Raw genomic sequence first — 21,618 nt, 5'->3', positions numbered from 1 at the left:
GATTAATAATACGAAAAAAGGTACTACATAACATGGAATTGCTTCTGTAAGAAAGTAATAAATCAACAAATATAAAAATATCCTATTATTACGTATTTCTTAAAGACCAGTCATTTTCACTGGTTTTTGGTAGAAATAGATACGTGTTAACTATCGGTAGTTCTAGCGTTCAGTATTACACGCGAGTTATTAAAATTAAGGTGCGACAATAATTAATCGTACGATCGCTAGTGGTTTCTCAATGACGAAGGATCTTAGCGAAAGGGAAGAAGAAGTTGACAGTTAGAAAGTTAAAAAGTTAAAAAAGGTTGAAAGAAGCAACGGAACCAAGAAAACAAAACTTCTCTGCAATGACTACGTACGTAATATCGAACCATCGACTCTACGATATTTTCCCAACGTGCAACTGTGTTCAGCTTCGAGAGCCACGGCTCTTCGACCAAGATAATAGAAATTCGTGGAATTGTCTCGAGGGCGGTGCGCTCGTGTGGCCAGAGAATCGAGCCGGTCGGGTAGCCGCCGCCGCTTTCCTCGTTCTAGTCTTTGCCAAAAGCGTTTCGGTCGTTCCGCGAACCAACACCGCCGTATGTCTGCGCCGAAATAGAAAAAACGACGAGAACCGTAGCTGACGCTGCGTCACGCGTGAAAACCTGCGCGCGCGTCAGCTCGCTGGAACGCGCACGCTAAAGGAAATTTCTTCGAGCATCCGCGCGCGCTTTCCTTCTCGCGTAAATACGTACTCGTGCCTCGTATAATAAGACACTGTACGCCTTGTCGCGATGGCAAGAAGAAGAGAAGAGAAGAGCAGAGAAGAGCAGAGAAGAGAAGAGAAGAGGAGAGACGAGAGTCGACAGAGACAGAGAGAGAGAGGAAGAAAAGGCAATGAAAAAAGAGTTTTTCTGTTGCGGGTCGTGTCGCGTATTTTTAGAGCGGCTGCGATATTGCTCGGAATTATGCAGCCGTGCGTCGTGAGCGTTTAATCGCCGGCAAGGATGCCGATCTTTGACCTTGTGAGCAGCCTCGCGTCTAAGCTAATCCCTCGTTCCGCGTAATCGAGGCTTTGCATCGGCGCGTGCTGAACCAACCGTGTAACGCGGACGATGCGAAATAGCGCGGGAAAATCCAACGTGATTAGCGGAATTGGGGTGGTTTATTGTAGCTGTGGGGTTGCCCCGTTGCGGTTTCACGCTTCGATGCCTGTCATTTTATTGAAGCGAATGACGGAGGGGAGAAACGTTGGCGTAATATTGCCAGGGGTTGTTGCTGGCGCGATATGTTCCAGCTTCTCGTGGATGAATACGACGAAAAGAGAAATTAAAGATAGTACGTGCAGTAAGGTGTTACCGTTTCAAGAAAAAAGGAATTAAATCGATGCTTTCGTCTCGTTGTCCATCTTTCGTCAAAATCATATGGAAACGTTGGGAAAGTTACGTACGAAATCGAATTGCTAGCAAAAGTTGAGATTGTCGAATTGTTATTATCCGAGTGAATAGAACACCTACGTATTTGTGGAGAATTTAAGTGTGCGAAAATTTACATAATATTCGAAGTAAACTATTTGTTCGGAAGTTTGAGTGACCGTCCGTTTATGGCACGGACAGGCCCGTTCCCTTCTTCAGGAAATTCCCAACTACTTGTCCTTCCCGAGCTGTAAACCTAATGACTCCGAGGTCAGGTAAGAAACCCCGGGAAAGGACCAGCCAGAAGGGCACGATGGACAGACGAAACTCAACGGCTGGTTGGGAGAACCAGCAACGTAGGAAGACAGTTTGTCATCAGACATCGTACCGTACGAGTGAAATACTTCATTCCCAACAAAATCCTATCACCGCCGTGTTCATAACATCACACGTTACTTTTATACAGCAAGTGCAAATACAATGCTAGAACACTCGATCTATTAAACCTCCTCCACCTTGAGCTTTAAGTCATTCGAGGTACGCGATATCGACCGATCGGTTTGACCTGACCGGTTGCTCCTTAGTCGAGAATTCGCAACACTATTCGCTACGATATTCAGACAACAGACGAATGTCTATACTTAGGCGTCTGTTTCTTCCAAATTCACCATCCAATTATTAGATGTTTAGGAATTTTCATTAAGAATAAAACAAGCTCGGATGACGTCACGATGATAAAGAAGATAAAACGATTATTATTACCGAGTAGCTAACTTCCCTTGACGAATTAAGTGCACGTTCGTAGAGAGGGAAAATACACGGGAAAACAAAATCGATCATTCAATGGTGTGATGGATGAATGGGTGGAACTTGACCTAGGGGAACGACAGAGGGTGGGCTGTTGCTGTACGCCCCTCTGTATTTGCCCCATACAAGAAAGGCCGCGAAACGACGATAAAGAAATTGTTACATTTTTATCCGCGAGCTTCTAATACCATTTAACGTCAACATCTGTAAAACGATACAAAACGAACGATCTTCTCTCCTACGAGAACAATTTGCTCATTCGTATCGTAATTAATTCAAGCTGCAACAGGGATTCGACTGCACTGAACCGAGGCGTTCGACGTTTGGCGAGAATTCTTTGAAGTCGATGGAAGAATCTGAAGAAAACGCGATCTCGATACAGCACGATCGATTCCTCGCAAGTTCCCGCAACGATATTCTATTCTTCCGAGAAATTAACATCCGGTAAAAACGCATCCTTCTGAAATATACAACAGGTAGCAGGGTCGCGATCGCCACCGATTCGACGACGACTTTTCTGCGATGAATTTTTGCCGTATCCCGGTCAGTAATTCTTTTAAAGATCTCTGTCTTCCTTTCTCTCGAATAGAAAGAGTGCTGGCGGACTTGCAAACCAGTTCAGCCGGGAATCTTTCCGATGCTCTGTTCTCTTCGACACGGAAGTGAAAAACGCGGCGAAAGACGAAGAGAAGAAATCGTTCGTAGCATCGTTCAAGGTTAACCACGTGGATATAGGCGTAGCCATCGACCAATGGCGTAGCCGGGGGATCGATGTACCCACCGAACAACCGTTAAGCCTAATGAACGGCATTTACGCCGTGTACATTTTTTCTTCGACCAACTATTAACCACTGTTTCATCCGTTTCTACGTTTTCACATGATTTTCGTCGCGATCGCCGTCTGACTGTTACGAGTATCTAACTGTAATTCGAAACCGTAACACGTTGACTGCCGCCGTGGTCACCGATGGCCCACGCTGTTACATTTTTTGAGAACTATTCGAGCGAAATAAATTTCGTGAAGCGAAAAGGTATTGTTCGTAAGTTTCAAGATCATTTCGATCGTCATTCGAGTCTCAGGAGTTGCACGATGTCCTAAAGTATTCTTATTTACACGTTTTATAGGTTATTAACGTTTCAACAATTTTACTTTGAATTAATTTGTTCGATGAAATTTAAAGTGAGAATATTAGTTTCGTTCCGTCACGTGTCATTTCAGTTTCACTTCGATCAATGATTAAGCATCGTAGATATTGTTCTATCGTTAAACTTATTGAGTGACCTATTTATGGAAACCTGTTTCTATTCGAATTTCTCAGATTTCTATCTTAGTCGGTAATCTATCGTCCATAGTCTGTCAATAGCTTTACTACGAAAAATCACTCATTTTCGTACGTGTTGTGTCAAAAAAAAAAAATTTTTTTTTTGTAAAAATAAATTATATCGTGTTGGCGTAACAGAAATTGCTGTGTTTCATTCCTTTTGAATTTCATCCTATTACACAAGCTTCTAATTAACGAGCTAAGGAAAACGTGAACCAGAAAACGTGATGAGCAGAATATAGTACGTATATAATTTCCTCTTACGTACTACTTTAGAGAATAAATCATTCGGTCATTGTCAATTGCAACAGATTGGAACCGACTGATAAGATTGTGAAAAGAAATTATTACTGATTCATTTGTGATACAACGTTACAGTGGCGAATAGATAAGTCGAACGTATGTAGACACCTAATAATCGTAAAACATAGGATTAAGATTGGCTGTTTGCATGATCGAAACGGTGGAACGTGTCAATGAACACGATTCGCGAAATAGCGGAACAACCTCTCAGAATGTCGATACGTACGCGTGTGGACGAGTGAATTTCTAATTGACTTTTTGCTACACGCAGCGTGTAACGTATACGCGTTAATCCGAAGATACTTTAAAAGATCGATTTAGGCTAAATTTGCATAAATTAATATCCAACATTTGCGTCTAATAAGATTTACACTATCTAATCCGGTATTTATTATCATGTTTTTCCATCGATGTAGTCGCTACATTTTTTTTTGCATTTCATTAACGATAATAATTTGACGAGATAAAGAGACTAAGAGAAGCATCTTGAAATATTAATCTTGGCCAGTTACGTTTCGGAATTTGCTGTTTCTTTGTCGTCCAAGCACAGAGAACGCTTTAATTAAAATTTCTGTCCCGCTGTTTACGAACGTAGATACTCTTTAAACATATTACAACGTAGAATCTAAAAATCGTTTCATTAATCGTTCGTCCTCTTAAACGAGGTTTGCTCACAACTGCCGTGTCAATTTTACCATCGTTAGTAATTTAGCTCGTCGTTAAATCATCTAGCCCGAAACCTTTGACACGTAAACGCGTCAGGGATACGTCATTTGTTTATTACGCCACTACAAACAATGACGTGTCCGAGTTTCATTTTATTCGCGTAATAATCAAACGATTAGTTCGAAAGAACGAAAACACGAAAAAGATACAACAAAACACAAAATACCCTCGTCAAGGTTCAACAATATTCTCCGCCGTCTAAATATATCCCACTTTGTATCCTCGTTGAACAACGACTAATAACATCACACCAAACACTCTCGTTACGATCCTCTAATTCCTTCGTCAAAAAGACTGGAAGGAAAATGTGAAAAAGAAAAAAAAAAGAAGATGAGAGAGTGGAAGAAAAATTCTCTAATTTCTTCGTCAAAAAGACTGGAAGGAAAATGTGAAAAAGGGACAAAAAAAGATGAGAGAGTGGAAGATAAATTCTCTAATTTCCTCGTCAAAAAGACTGGAAGGAAAATGTGAAAAAGAAAAAGGAAAAAAAAGATGAGAGAGTGGAAGAAAAATTCTCTAATTTCTTCGTCAAAAAGACTGGAAGGAAAATGTGAAAAAGGAAAAAAAAGATGAGAGAGTGGAAGAAAAATTCTCTAATTTCTTCGTCAAAAAGACTGGAAGGAAAATGTGAAAAAGGAAAAAAAAGATGAGAGAGTGGAAGAAAAATTCTCTAATTTCTTCGTCAAAAAGACTGGAAGGAAAATGTGAGAAAGGGAAAAAAAAGATGAGAGAGTGGAAGAAAAATTCTCTAATTTCTTCGTCAAAAAGACTGGAAGGAAAATGTGAAAAAGAAAAAGGAAAAAAAGATGAAAGAATGGAAGAAAAATTCTCAGCGCAAGATATTAATAACAAGGATAATTGATCTTTTAAAATGGTTTTCTCGCGTCGAAATCAGCAGAGCAGAAGCTTAAAGCTGCAAGGGTTAAGATCAACGAGCTGGAAACGAAGTGGGACACTTGGCGGCTTCCTTTTCTATGCAGTCTGAGTTTTCTTTCGCGCGTATACGCCTCAGACGGCGGAGATAGACACGAAAAGGGGTATGTATAACCTTGAGGACATAGTTACCTTCTCCGTTGGTGGTAAGGGAGCCGGGAAGAGGCAGGGGTGTGCTGTTTTTGCACCGACGTTGATCCCCTTCGCTGGGCGCGCGATCTGAAAATAAACGGCAACCCCTTTAGAAGCTTCCCTTGTGTCAGGATCGTTCTTACTTTCGCTCTTTTTCTCTCTTTCGTACTCTTTTTCTTTTTTCTCTCTCTCTCTCCTTCTCAGCTGTCACTTCGTGGCAAACATTTGCCTTTTGAGACGAAAACTCACGTGTCGTTCGTTTTGATGAATGAGACGAGCCGCGGGCTATAGCACGATGATATCGAAAGAATATAATCGATAATTGATATAGTGGATGACGTAAGTGCCAAACAAATTAGGCGACATTTTTTTAATGGGAAATGACGTAACTTGTACGTGGAAAATACCGTGAGAAAGTTATGCAACTGTAACGCATGGAACAAGTTTGTGGAAAAAGGGCACGTGAGATAAAATGTCCGATGCTCTAGTTGGCAATTTTTAATATTTATAAAAATGTTTGAACTTTTAATTATAATAGTCTGTCATGAAATTTTGTCCTTTTACATTTACCGAATCAATGGAAATTTTTATAATAATCTGGCTATTTGACTGGAGGTTGCCTGCACATATTTTTATCATAGAATTCTAGGCTTTCAGAAAATTCCTCAATTTATCTTAGTTTCTAAGCTTATCGCAAAATCGAGCTACGACAGGATCGTAATTGAAAAAAAAGAAAGCATAATGTACATGTAAATAAATTTCATTAATTCAGTATATATATTTCGCCATCTATTTTTCATCCAAATTTGTAAAAATCATTCACGTTAAAAAACCTATAGCGCTCGACTATTCAATAAAATCAAGATTAACAGAAATACCTATATATATGTTTTGCTTCTACCGGAAATCTTCACTTCCGGTACTTACATGCGTCGTTTACCATTTCTACTGCTTAATCGTATTGGCCATTCTGAAAATTGTCTAAATAAAAAGTCTTGGACGATCGAACGTACCACGCACGTATTTCATGTTGTACTCGTGTGCATTAAAATTATGTATTTTTATAAAACAATCGTTTAATTCGAAGAACTAAAGCTTCTAGACTTTATCGAACTCGTTATACGTTTCTGGCTATGTGTTAAAATAGAACTGATTTCATATTCTTTTTGTCTATCCGTACTTTTTGCTTTTGCTGTTTATCTAAGCTAATTTTCCTGTAACAAGTTTACGACTTAGAGAAAAAAAACCCGGAAATAATTATCTCCGATTACGCTGTCACATAAATACGACAACATAGAACTAATTTTATGCTTTTTTCTTTATATTATTATTGGTCTGAGCTAATTTTTTTTTTACAGCATGATTTATTGCGATTTATGAAGAAAAAAGGGAAAGATATGTCATCAAACGTCATAGTCACGTTCAAACGTATTACGATGTACATACGTATGTTCTTACTTTTGATTAGCGTAACTTATCTGGATTTACGATTAATGCAAATTTCCGTTTGCGTCTGAATTACTAAAGCAAAGTCATGCATAGCGAGTGAGCGAGCAGCAAACTATCTGAATCGATCGAATGGTTGGATTTCCTTATTCTCATAGCGATGAAGATAAACATCTCATTGTCCGTTTTCATATTCCGTGCTATATAAATAAAAATAAGAAAATTATTTTCCAGTTCAGACTTTGCTCAGTTTCTGCCAGTGCCTGATAAAACAACTAACTTTATATTCTCGATAAAGTTGTTTCAACGGTATTTCTTGTTTTTTTTTTTTTCATCTTATCTATCCTTCGGTTATAGATAACCATCTTATAGCATGGAAATATCAAAAGTCACATTATTATTTAAATTATCGAAAGATAGTAATAAAACGATACATCGAATTAATAAGTACGAAAGAATGCAGAAATTCGAACGTTACCTAATTTACGTCTTCGATGTCGTTTAAAAATCTGCCGATTTCTTTCCATTTGATAACAAGAATAGCCTACGCTTAGTCTCTAATAACCGCGCTTTAAAAATAACTTTCCATTGCACGAAGAGAAGCGCGTGCAATTTTCAAACCACGTTTCATCAAAGGTCTCTCGCTCTCACAATTTGCAGACGAAAATACCGCGCTGAAGTGACATTTGCAAAACTGTACGTATTACCAGACGGTTACTTGTACCATCGTCTCTTTCTTTTCCAAGGAACCGAGAATCAAAGAGAAGACACGATCGGAAATGCTGCGCACAATGCGACAATCCTAGCGGAACGAACGAGCACTGCCGCAATTTGCGGACCAAAATCTCGCGAAGAGGATCGCATCATTGGTGAAAGAAGAACAGTATCACGAGAAGAAGGATACCGATTTCTAATTTCTTTGATTGCCACGGAAACGCTAAACGAATAGGCTTAATTGGAAATAAGTGACACGATGCAAAAGACCCAACGAAACAAGCTTCGAACACGATGGTACAGGCGGAGAGCGTTGCAACGGGAGCGATTCTAAACGCTGCTCTGTCCCATCTGGAACTAGTTACAACGGGTTAAACCAAGGGGATGAAACGTGTCCGCCTCGATATAGAAGCGCGCGTCCTATTTATAAGTTCGAATCTCGAACTGACCAGAAAACCAAACACCGCGACCGCTTCGAAGAATCGGTAATGGAGTGCTAACTAACATCTCGGCGAGATAGAAGCGAGTTTGGAATGCTCTGTCGCGGTTCGAAACGCGAATATTCCGATCGCGACGCTACGGATCCGCGTCTTATTTATGGACGGCGTGGAAGAAAGAGGAAAACGTTATGAACGTTCCTAGAAACGTATGATGCAAACTCGTGCATACGTGTACGTGTGTGTTTATCACGAGAACGTTACGACACGAAGTAGAACCGTGACCATCGAAATTGCCATGGGCGAATATTATAGCCGATGGGAAATGCAAAATACAATGATTAATGGTATCGATGGGTTTTCTCGCTCGTCCTTTCCAATCGCCTCGCTTGAAAGAATATCTCTGTTCTTTTTTTTTTTTTTTCTTTTCAAATACCTTCTTTTCTTTACTCGTGTCGCGTTGAGAATAAAAGATGAACGACGAAGTTGTCAATGTCGATGAATTACGATTAGATCGTGGCATCGACGATGTTACGCGTATTTCTACTACGATAAATTTCGTTAATTAGACAAATTACACGGCAGCAGAGATATGTTTTTCATTGTTTGAAATACATTGCGATAGATTGCGATTAGCTCGTAGTGTCGATGTTATATTTCTAATACGATAAATTCTGTTCGTTATCTAAGTTAAGTGGTAGAAGCATGTCGAGTATTTATTTTTATTAGCCAGAAATTTTAACGAGACCGAGGAATTTCTATATTTTATCATTCGGTTTCAGTCTTGAAAGAAACGTCGCGCTAATCATTTTTCCTATTCTTTCCTTCTAAACATTGTGTTTTGTTGAAAACAATGTTTACTAGTTTCCGATAGTTCCCTCGCGATCAAGAATCTACTTTTACGCGTTTTCTAGTATACAACGTTTTACAATCGTAGAAGATAAACATGCACTTGATGGACCATCAATGACCCAAGAAAGATAACTGCATCTATCGCAAACGATAACTGCACACACCACTTGCTTAGAGTTTTATACTGTTTATAAAAGTTAACGTACACAACATTACGCTTGCGATGTAATTATTTTGCATATGACGCATTTTCCAGTAACGTTCGACGATTATCAAACGACGATCTATTAATGATAAAAAGAATTAATATTATACATGTGATACAGAAATCGTCTACGATTTTCTAAATCGTCGATTTATAGATCGCGGCCAAGAGGGTTGCGAAACCTCTTTATTGCGGAATTATTCTCATTTGCTCGGTTATTTTTAGTTGCAATTTCTATAGAAATTGTCGTAACGAAGTTTTCAGCGCTTATTTATTTCAGTATGGCAACATCGTAAAATTCTACTACAGTTTTGCAACGCTGATTATTTTATTAACAGAAGTAAGTGATTAGCCTTTAACCCTTTTGATAAGAAGAGCGTGCATATACGCCTTTGAACGTCGAGTGAACATTTATAGAGAAAAAGAAAAAAAGAAAAGAAAAGATAGATGCACATACATTGACTCAGGAAAATGTTTGAACGTTCACTGTGAAAATCTTTTACGAATATACAATATTATGCATACTATACGAAACATGTTGCAATTTCATTTTTATTCCAATGTACAATTCGAAACAAATCCGAAGAAATGTTGTACAAGACGCATAATATACGCACGTACGAAGGTTTTCCATGGTAAGCGTGTAAATATCTTCATCATTCCCGTCATCGTTTTGTAACACAAAAACACTTCCATTTATGCAGTTACATACTGAATTATACAAATTACTTCAATGTATTTTTCCTTACATTTTCCTCGCTTGATATGTTGTCCAAAACTACTTTCGATCTCGAGAATACGATAGCGAAAGGGTTGAAGATTACGCTGTTGATCTCTCAAGATCAAATACCTTTCAGTCTGTAAGGAGAATCATACGTTTATGAATACAATTATGAATAGTAAGAGCATATCTCGTCTAATGGTTTTATAAAAAGGCATAATGGAATGAAATTAAAAATACCGAAGAAGAATACGTCTAATTTGGCGTAATTAATCATTTATTCGATATTAATGGATTTATTATTACCAACTAAAACTTTTCGTATATTCGAAATGGTTCGAAGGAAAAACGTTGACTCGCTGAAAATGTTCGTTTCCTTAGGAAGCTTAAAAAACAGTATTGCAGTGATATCGTTAGAAGCCAACGCATAATACGGAAAACGTGAACCTAATCTTGAAGCAAAATCGCGATACCAGTGGCAATTGTATGAAAATCGCGATAATAGACGAGAAAAGACGGTACGTTGCGAAAACGCGTTTCACGATGCACGCACCGTGACAGGATATGCGTTGCAAGGTACTACCAGGTACTAGCCAAGGCATGATTAATGACTCGAGTAATTTGCAGGAATCCAACGCGATCGAGAACATCGGAGGATACCGGAACGCGTGACGTCCAGAGCCCAGAGCACAGAAACGATCAGAGACGACGAATTTGTGGCTTGGTGAATCACGATTCTCGTGGAAATTCTACTGTCTGTTCATCGACCACAAACAAGCCGACGGTATCGTCTAAAATCATAATCCGTCGCGGTCAGATCATTTATCGTCAACGTAACAGCGAGTTTCTCACTTAACATTCGAAACGGCCAACTGGTAATTCACTTGTAAGAATGCTATCTTCAATCTCGACTCGAGACCCAAGAGTGTCTACGTGTGCGACACGTACCCACGGCTGGATTATCTGTCCGCGTTAAAAATTCTACTCCTAACTTCGTTCGACTCTTGTTCGTCCACTTCATTGATTATTAATTATGTACTTTGGAATTTCGATTCCAGAAGCAACTCCATACGGTATATCGGGGACTGTTTTATTTCATCCGTAGTTCGTATTTTACATCTCTGAAGATTTACAGTGTGAGCCATAAATAGCAGAATATTCATCGTTTCCTTGCAAAATGCGTTACTTCGTACAGATTGAACGATATTAAAGTGTAATACCAAATCCAATATTATATATAATAGACTATAAAATATTACACAAACGCAATAATATATTAAATGTAAATTCAACGCAATACTACATAGTTGTACTTTTATCAACACAACTGCAGAAACAGAGTCTGTGCAGCGATTTGTTTCATCGTCATTTAGATATATTTGTCGTCGATGTTGCTTTACGTATTATGTACACCCTGTACATTTTTGCATCATTGATAATACCCACAAATGCACACGTTATCCTGATAATATTTATTATAATTCTATTATTATTAGGTCGCTATAAAAGTTTCTTTCGTTTATAAGGAAATAATGAATGCACATTTTTCGTTTTATATTATTTCATCGAATATGATCATCAAAATAAAAATCACAACGTTCGACGGATTAGGTCCCCTGTTTGTATAAAGATGCATCGTTGTAAAAGACAGACACTTTCTGGACAACCTAATATTTTACTTACATTGCGGATGTATTATATACCTTATGGTGTCTCATGATATAAAATGCTAAATTACCAAATAGAAACGCCAAGAATGCAGTAAATTTGTTCGAATTTTCTAACTTTTTTCTAAATATGTGACCTACGTATGTGCAATGTATGTATCCTAATACGAGTATTCCGATACTTATAGCCAGTAGCGTATAGTGATACCATGCACAAATCGATGTCACGAACGGGACCACACGCGTAGATTTCCACGACAAGACCGGATACTTTCTTCGTATCATAGCCAAGGCGTTGTTTTCAACATCATTAAAGGCGTTGCTTTAAAGATCGTTACAGGCGTTATTAAGAGCACGATGTAACGCCACATAATTTTATACGTGGCGAAATGAGCCGGATCACGCGACTCGAAGCTTTTTTGTCGTCGATGAAAAAATCCAGCAGTGGGCACGAGTATTTTACTCTGCATAGTTACAATGGTTTATCTACCATTTCGATACGTACGAGACAGCCGAAGTAGCATTATTTATTAATATTGTTTAAACGTTTTACTAATTCGTCCAACCAAAAATATTTAATCGTTGCTCCGTAACAGCTTGCACGATACAACTTGACTTGAAAATTTGAACAATTAGAGAAACTCTTGCTGCAGGATACGCTACGTGTTACGCGAAAGATTTTCTGTAGCATGTGACGCGATACGACTATCACGAACAAGTTGCTAAATTTCGAAACAAATACACGTTACGAGACGTTCGAACCTGCCAGATATTAAATTCATCGGAAACTGCGCTTGTACGTTTCTTAATTTCATTACTCAAGCACACGAGTGATATTCAATTCTTCGGAAATATATGACTTAGCTCGTTGACTATCCGCAAAATTAAAAAACACAGACGAGCTTCGTATTGCACGCAAAATTATCGGAACAACAATTATCGCAACTATTCACGCTGTACATACTATTTTCTCGTGAAGCGTACGTTTGAAATAAAGTCTACCAACTTTTACGTACATTTCAAGACTGTTTTTAAATTCCATCGCTGTAATCGTATCATCGATACGATCGTCGTTATCACGGTGCTAACGAAATAATGAAATACGTTAAAGTTTCGTGTGCCAGGCACGATATGTTGGCGACAAATTTTCTGCGATAAGCAAATTTCAAATTCAAATAAATAAATGTGAATCATTGTATCTGGAGAAACAACAAAGCGCTACACAGGACGATGCAACTTCTATAAGAACGAAACAGGAAAGGGCTGCAAGTTTACTCACTTCGTGGCAAGACATTTTTTCCAGCAGATTTCTGATTCCGGTGTTTGCAAGATCGTCGAAGGACTAATCGTTTTAGGTACAGACCCGTGTTCAGACGGGATTCATTGACTAAAAGAGAGGATGACGTCAGAGGACAACAAGTCGGACAAGAGGGCGGTCGCATTCTTCTGGAATTCCAGCGGCTCGTTCCTACGGGAGAAGCATTTCCTGCCGCTAACAGAGCTAGGAGGCAGTAACAGTAGCAAAAGGAGAAACGCAGCCGAGAGATTCAACATCCGTCAAGTATTTTTAGGAGGGATTTCATGGAAATATCCTCGGTCCCAATATGCGTCACGTAGCTCGGTTCGGCCTCATAGTTTCGCTCGTTCGCTGTTCGTTCCAGGCGAATTTATTTCGCCAAAGTTGAAGAACGAGAAAGAGGAATAATTGTTCGTTATTCGATATTATAGTTCACCAAATGGAAAGAAATTTATATCGACGATAGCTTGTTAGAAATTTGATGTAAATGCAAGGCGAGCGAGAACTTGCGATTAGTATTAATATCTTAGAATAAACAAAATAAATAAGACGGTAACGGCAGGATGAATGCTTGGTGTATGGTAAGATATTGTAGTAACTTCTTTCTTGTAGCTTCAGATGTTATTTTTGGCTCTTGTCAAAGGTAGAATTTCGCGTAGAAACGTAGAATTTTAGTAGAAATGAAAAATCGCTGTTTATACGTTTATACATAGAACGTCGAATAAACTTACAGTCGAAACAGGTTCGATAGAATTTTGATATTTTTCTGAAAAGCTTCTATTTCTTGAAGTATTATTTTATCTTTTATTTCCATTTATTTTTCTCCCATTTTCATCGCCCCATCCTCATTTTAAATCCGTTTTTTTTTTCGGTTATTTTCGATCCAAGTGTATCTTTCGCATCCTATCGCTGAAAAAAACGTTTCAAGTTTGAAGATAAAGCAGAAGAATCCTTATCGATAGTGCGATCTCGCATTCCAATGTTACGTATAAAAAGTCTCCCGAAACATCAAAAGTCTTTCCATTTGGTGAAACCAGAGTGAGTCACGTCATTGTCAAAATTCGAATCTGAAGCTCGCTGCTGAAATTTTCCACGGCACAATGTTTTCAAATCTGCCTGTACACTCTCATCCATCGGCCAGCTACGTGTCGATGATGTTTGGTCACGTATCAGTGACATAATTGCCGGTGTACAAATATTTCAATACAACGCCACGTAACACTCTTCCTCGATACAAAAGGGAGAGGGGGAGAGAAAAAGTGTCTTACGGTACTGGTTACATCGTACGTCAGAACAGGAAGAAAAGAAAGAAGAGGATGGTAATAAGCTAATAATTCATATGTTCGTTCACCTTGAAAGTTAACCGGAACGACGGTCCTTCCACCGATCGATCGGCAAATTTGCGACTGCTGCAAATTTAACGATGACATTATCGGTTAGCAGAGAACGACTACGCGTTTAATGACAGGTGTCGTGACATCGGCATGGAATTTCGTTTCTCCTTTCGAAGGTGCACCGAGTCGATCGAAACCGTTCTGCAAACACGTACATAAACGTATTTGCTCGCGATCAACGCGGTGGTAATGAGTTGCCAAGTTTACGTGTCAATTTATTCGTTATCGACGAGTAAATATTTGTACACTGATTGTCCTCGATCCCGTCTCCGCGTTTTGTAACACAAGCACGGATCTCGCGGTGAAATTTGTACACCGATGGAACTGTTAACAAACAGGAACTGCCTAAAACGTATTTTCCACTTACACGATTCATCTTTTCTTTCTCACCTTTTCCACTTTCTCTATTTTTTCATCACGCGTCTCGCAATGACACTTGGCATTTGCGATTGTGTCACGATGATAAATAGACCGCGGATTCGCAGTAATATCGAATAATGCGCGTAACACGCAGAAATACACGCAACATCGAAAGTACGATACTTTTCAGAATATTTAATAGAACAGTTTTCTATATAAAAATTTGTCAGATTATGTTTACGAAGATATTTATTTGCATAAATATCCGCAGTCTGACGATAAGTGAAATAGTTGCAGAAAATAAGTGAATCGAAGAGACGAGATCCAAGACTCGTGTGTGAGAATGATAGTATATCTTTACTAATACTATGTTGCACTATATATGCGTAGAACTTTGTACTTTTCGTTCGTGCGTTCAACGAGCTTCTTATTCTTCTTACAAGACGTTTCAATTTTCCTACTGGAATGATTTTTTTATTTGCGAGTCAGCTATGACGACAAGTGAAGCAATTTCTAGGGAAACGAGAGCCCGTGTTACGTTATATAGAACTTTGTGTTTGCTATTTGTGCTTTGTTTGAACTTTTCAATTTTCCTACCACGCGTTTTTACTTTTTTCTATTGAGGCAATCTTTTATTTGCAAGTGGGTCATAATGATAGGTGAACTAGGTTTCCAAGGAGACAAGATCTAAGATTTATGTGTGAGAACGATAGTGTATCTTTATTGGTACTGGAACTTTGTTTATGATACAAATTAATAACAGAGCGAATAATCGAGGATTGAAAATTGATTTTTCCGAGAAATAGATCTACGACGGTATATTAATGCAAATTAAGCAAAATTTCGATTTTCCAATGATACGATAAGTGTTACGTAACGAACGTGGAAAGAAAGTTGCCAAGGATGAAATTTCGTTTAAATTTGTTCTTTGATCCGTGTTGATCGAGATCTTTGTAAGAGGCTGGTAAGAAAATATTTACCGTAGTGCAGATAAATTTAGAATCAAAACATGGCTAGCGTATTTTATTCTGTAACATGGAATTTTGTGTAATGGCGTTAAGACATGTAATTCGAATTACAAACATTCGAGCCTTTAGTTTCACCGTGTTTTCGCATTTCATTTATACGTACAAAAAAAAAAAAATCTCATAAATCAGCGTACATTCAATTCATACAGCTATAACAAAAGTCGTTAAAAATGCACCCTTTGAACGATAATCTACCTGTTTGTAGCTCGTTTGTTATTATCGCGGTTAACGATTTTATAGAAATTCTAAAATAGAAATCCAATACCAACAAAGTTCAAAGTAAATCTGCTCCGTTAATCCAAAAATATAGATATAAATATGGATAGGAATATAAAAAAGCCGGGGAACGTGATCAAATAAAATCATCGTATCAACGTAAACGAATGAACAAAACTAATCGCAATTGAGATATTTATCCTCTTAAATACACGCGTTTTGCGTTTCTTTCTTTTCCATTCTTATCCATCGCTACATAGTAAATACATTATTCCGCTGTTACTTCAAATCGCCATTCCCATACCACACAATTACCTATATAACAATATAACGATTCTGTAATTCCTCATCCTATACATATATGTATGTAGAAGAAAACCCACCTATAAAACCCGTATCGGACACAAGCTTCTCCCATGTGAGATTGAGAAACGAGCCGACCTTAATACTACAAGTAGCAATTCAGTCAATACGACTCAGCAATGAGTTTACAGAAGCTAACAAGCATTAAAGAGCGTATAATTCTATTCCTAATGAGTATCATCGTTTGCAACCGTTTAACTTTATTTCTATGAATTAATTTCTGTTCCAGACAATAATACTTTTCAGGTTGCGAAAGAACGTACGAATGTACGAACAATTATTAAACTATTATCATTTTCATGCTTTTTCTTCCTGTTTCGACTTTCTATCTATAGTTATATATGGTAATATCGATGGTGATTGTACGTCATTGCAGCAAATTCAAATTAATTTAGCAGATATTACTGTAAATATTATTATATTATTTTCTGTAAGTATTATTCGAAATTATTAGAGCACTTTACAAAAAAAGCTTTAGAAAAGTATTTATTATACGATTAATTGAATATACTATAAGCATTTCCCTGCATGGCACTGTAGATGTAACCACTACTATATGTAAATATACCAGAATACACAACAGATAAAAAAATGTTTAATACAATAGCTATTAATACTTTTATTTGGTATGCACATAATTTCCGAGTTATAAATAGACTGCAAAGGTTTATGCACTTACGAGAAATTTAAATACGCAAGATACAGAATGTTGAAACTAAACTACTCCTTATAGTAATTAGAGAATGAAACAAATCTCTATTTAAATTTCATTGCTTCGTTTCTGCCTGTAAAAATCTGATCTTGTTAATTTAGTCAATTACAATTCTACTGTACACGATCTTCAACATTGAACTTCCTTTCCTTCAACATTACACTACCAATCATAAATAGTAGAATGTTGACTGGTTAATTTTACAGCAATTAAAATCTTACGTTATACGACGCATATAACAGCTTTACGAATACGATAAACTCAAAATAAAAGAAACGAAAAACATTTGATTTGTATTGAATATCAGAAACTGCCCTATTGTATAAATTCATCCAAAGATACTAATATACAGAACCATATTCCTATTAACATATAGAGTCATCTAGATACGTCAATAAACCGCGAACTCTTATTCAAGTTCATATTTTCGAGAATGTAATTAGAAAAGTAGAACTCGAGTGGGAAGTTGTTTTACCCACCAAGCATTAGCATTATCTACAAAGTAGTACAACTATACTCTGGATATTTTATATATTTCTTCATACTGTGTGATTTTGTACAATTCCAAATACCAAGTATTATGGAAAGTAGTATACTTTAGATATTTTATATATTTCTCCATATTCTGTCCATTTTGTACAACTTCAAATACCTACTATTACACAAATCACTATACTTTGGGCATTTTATATATTTCTTCATTCTGTGTGATTTTGTACAATTCCAAATACCAAGTATTATGGAAAGTAGTATACTTTAGATATTTTATATATTTCTCCATATTCTGTCCATTTTGTACAACTTCAAATACCTACTATTACACAAATCACTATACTTTGGGCATTTTATATATTTCTTCATTCTGTGTGATTTTGTACAATTCCAAATACCAAGTATTATAGAAAATAGTATACTTTAGATATTTTATATATTTCTCCATATTCTGTCCATTTTGTACAACTTCAAATACCTACTATTACACAAATCACTATACTTTGGACACTTTATATATTTCTTCATTCTGTGTGATTTTGTACAATTCCGAATACCAAGTATTATGGAAAGTAGTATACTTTAGATATTTTATATACTTTTCCTTATTATGTCCATTTTGTACAACTTCAAATACCTACTATTACACAAATCACTATACTTTGGACACTTTATATATTTCTTCATTCTGTGTGATTTTGTACAATTCCGAATACCAAGTATTATGGAAAGTAGTATACTTTAGATATTTTATATATTTCTCCATATTCTGTCTATTTTGTGAAACTTCAAATTTCTACTGCTGTAGAAAGCACTATACTTTGGATGTTTTGTACATTAGGTTATCCCAAAAGTTAAGAAAATAATAGAAGCACGACATTTTTCGTGCTATTTTATCGAATTACGTATGGCCCATTTTGTTCCAACAGAACAAAACGTCCTAAACATAATTCGCAACCCATTTCATTCCAATAGAAAGGAAGTTCTGAGACAACCTAACACTTTCTCATACTACGCGCATTGCGTGCAGTTTTGCGCTCTCAAATTTCATCCTAAATACGTAAAAATCCGCAGTCTACGCATCGAGAGTCTAATCTAACTAATCTAAGAAGATCGTCAAATCGATGATACAGAGGATCGATCGTTAGAATCGAAACGTATCGATTTCCGTTAATCCGGAAACCGATGGAGCGGTTTCGGTAGGGTCGTGGCTGGATCGGGCCGCTGGAGGAAGCAACGGAATGCGAGAGAGCCACTCCCGCCTCTCGTCGAAGATACGGGTTGGAGCCGAGCAGCGGCGACCTAGAGGCCGAAAGACAGAGGGAGAGAAAGGAAGCCCGTCTCGAGGAACGACCGAGAGCCTCGTCGAGGAACGTCGCATCGCGAGAAACAGGGAGAGAACGATCGAGCCCAACGAAGAGTGCGTGCTTTTCAGCTCGTTCTTTTGCGCCGAGTGGGCAGCAGCCGATGGCTTCGATCCATAAGATGAAACGAGAAGAAGATAGAATATAGAAGAAGATAGGAAGGTTGGAGTACTCGAGTACTATGGCAAGAGGGAAAAAGAAAGAGGAGATGAAGAGAAGTGTATTCGCGAAGAGAAGAGAAGAGAAGAGGAGAGGAGAGGAGAGGAGAGGAAAGAGTGAGCTAGATTCTTTATACGCTGGCTCACGAAAGTATTTGAACATTTACCGTGGGGAACTTTTTATTTTCATACTGTACGCGTTCTATTTATTCGATTCATTTTTACACGGTTCTTCGTTTCCAGGCTTCGGCGAGTTTCCCATTTCACATCGTACTACGTTCTCTGGTCCTTTCATTTTTGAAATCTACGTTGTACTTCGAATGCGACGATACCTGGAAAGTATATGTTACGCGGAACATTCTGAAATTTCATTAGCGCTGTAATGCCATTGACACGATTATATCGGTGAATGTAGAAACCAATGTAAAGACGTATATCGAATTGACTAGATATTTATTGGAAACGTGCGTGTAGTGAAATATCGATGTACAGTATGACTGGGCATATATTTTAAACGCACGCGGTGAACCTATAATATCGCGCTATCGAATATCTTTTTTAATATAACGGATAGTTGACTGTTTAAATATTTTCGCGATCTCTGCAAATATTTCTGTGGTAAATATCTTGTAACTTCTATATACATTTTCAGATACGTTTCAAGTTTCATCGATATAATCATGATAGTCGAGTGAGACAAACAGTGCTAATGAAATTTCCAAATGTTTCGTCTAACGCACGCAATACGTTCATAAAAGGTGTCTACAAGTGTGCAAACGCTTTCGTACGACTGTGTGGATGATACGAGACGAACAAAGAGAGAGGAAACAAGGAGTGGAAGATGTAGGAACGGTAAGATGATAGAAAGAGAGAGAGAGAAAGAAAGAGAGGAGAAGAGAAGCGTATCAAGGACGACGAAACGAACAGAGTAGTATTATAAAAGGCAGGCGACAGGCGCCCGCCATACCAAAGAGCTTCGTGTTACCGGCATCCAGGTCCCTCCCTTCGACTGGCGCTATAAGGCGCCCTGCTCCGTATAACTTGCCCTTAACCGCGTCTTCTGCTTTCACGGTCTTCTCTTCTCTCAAGGTTACGCAAATTTCGGTCGCTGACACGTGACCGAGCGTACGATTTAAACGCATTTACGGATCGTGCGATCATCGGTATAGTAAATCGAGTTTCGAGGATGTTCACAGACACGCAGCAATTGCTAGATACAAAGTGATATACAACATAAGGCGAAGAGGCGATAGAATGTTTCAAACGAACAAATCTGAAAAACAAAGTCTAAAATACCGGAGATATCGTTGATAACCGTGAGTAGTTGATACGACGTTAAGCTCGTACATACAAACATATTTTATACAATGACTACGATCGAATTGTGCTTGAGAAAATTCGGGAAATTCTACGAAAACATAAATATGACTATGTGCGATCGATCACATCGATAATATCAATAAATGTACTTACCAAATATAGATTTGCATCGCCTCAAAAAAAGAAAGAAAAAGGGAAGAATCTACGAATCGAGTATCGAACAACTAATAAGTACGAAGATTCAAAAATTAAATCACAGCTACCACGTTCCAAGAAATCTACTTTCGTGGAAACTTCCGAAGATAACGATATAACAAACACAACGATCGACGACACAGTAGAATGGTCTAACCATAATATAATACGTGTAAGTAATTACTACGGCGAGGATAACTGAGCATCGTCATTATTTGATTGAAGAATCGAAGAGTGTTTGATAGAATATCATCAGCGCTATCATGATGCCAGCAGAAACAATACGGTGATTCAGGACGGGCTTTGAATCGAGAGCGGGAAGCTTAAAAACGCAGTCGGCGTAACGCAATACGAACGAGATTTGTCCTCGTGCGTTTGAAAGGGACTGCACGGAGCGTTGTGCCATGTCCTTCGTCGTATTCGTTGAATTTTGCGCAACCAACTGGTGGAACTCTGTCGCTGACAGCGTGCACAGAGCACGTGCGGAAATAAATCGTATCGCCACAGAAATTCTTTATACACACGCTTCTCGCTTCCCTTTCTTCTTCTTCTTCTTCGTCGTCGTCTTTCCATCTTTTTTCTTTTTTTTTCTCTTTTTTTCGAGAAAAAAAATTACCGATTAAGTCCCTCGATATTACTCGTTCGAGACCGAATATCGAGACACGCTTTTTCTTTCTTTTTTTCTTTTTAATGGAAACTGATCGAGATGACTTTTAAAAATCATCGATTCGTGCCTCCTTTTGATAATTATCTTGAGAAAAAAGTTAATGAGGTGATTCTTTGAGACCCGCTCATAAACATATCCTGATAATTCTCTGGAGTAAAAAATGAAAGTGATAACTCTTAAACATCGTCAAGTTGTATCGCCTTCTTATACGGTTGTTTGATGAAAAAACTAATTAGACGGTCTTCTTTTTAAGTTGTCTGTAAATTCCCTGATATTCTTTTATTATTCTCTCTTTTTTCTATATTTAAATCGCATAAACCGCTTGGTTATTAGAGACAGAAACAATTCTATAGTTCTATATTATTTTTGACGTTAAATCATTTATAT

General features: G+C 37.8%; 1 protein-coding gene across 2 annotated transcripts in view; it reads right to left on the bottom strand.

Moving 5' to 3' along the window:
* The window catches only part of Dad (Daughters against dpp), a 115,022-nt gene that overhangs the window by 62,592 nt on the left and 30,812 nt on the right, over window positions 1–21,618 (bottom strand). The window contains exon 3 of one of the 2 annotated variants that reach the window (XM_033332453.2): window positions 5,624–5,710. The exons of the other annotated variant lie outside the window; for it this stretch is intronic. Coding sequence (XP_033188344.1) covers window positions 5,624–5,710 — 87 coding nt within the window. The remainder of the gene's footprint in view (window positions 1–5,623; window positions 5,711–21,618) is intronic. 2 annotated transcript variants of the gene reach the window in all.

This window comes from Bombus vancouverensis, chromosome 8, assembly GCF_051014615.1.
Source record: "Bombus vancouverensis nearcticus chromosome 8, iyBomVanc1_principal, whole genome shotgun sequence".
In the NCBI taxonomy this organism is placed as follows: Eukaryota; Metazoa; Arthropoda; class Insecta; order Hymenoptera; family Apidae; genus Bombus; species Bombus vancouverensis.
This window is presented reverse-complemented; position numbering and strand designations above follow the sequence as displayed.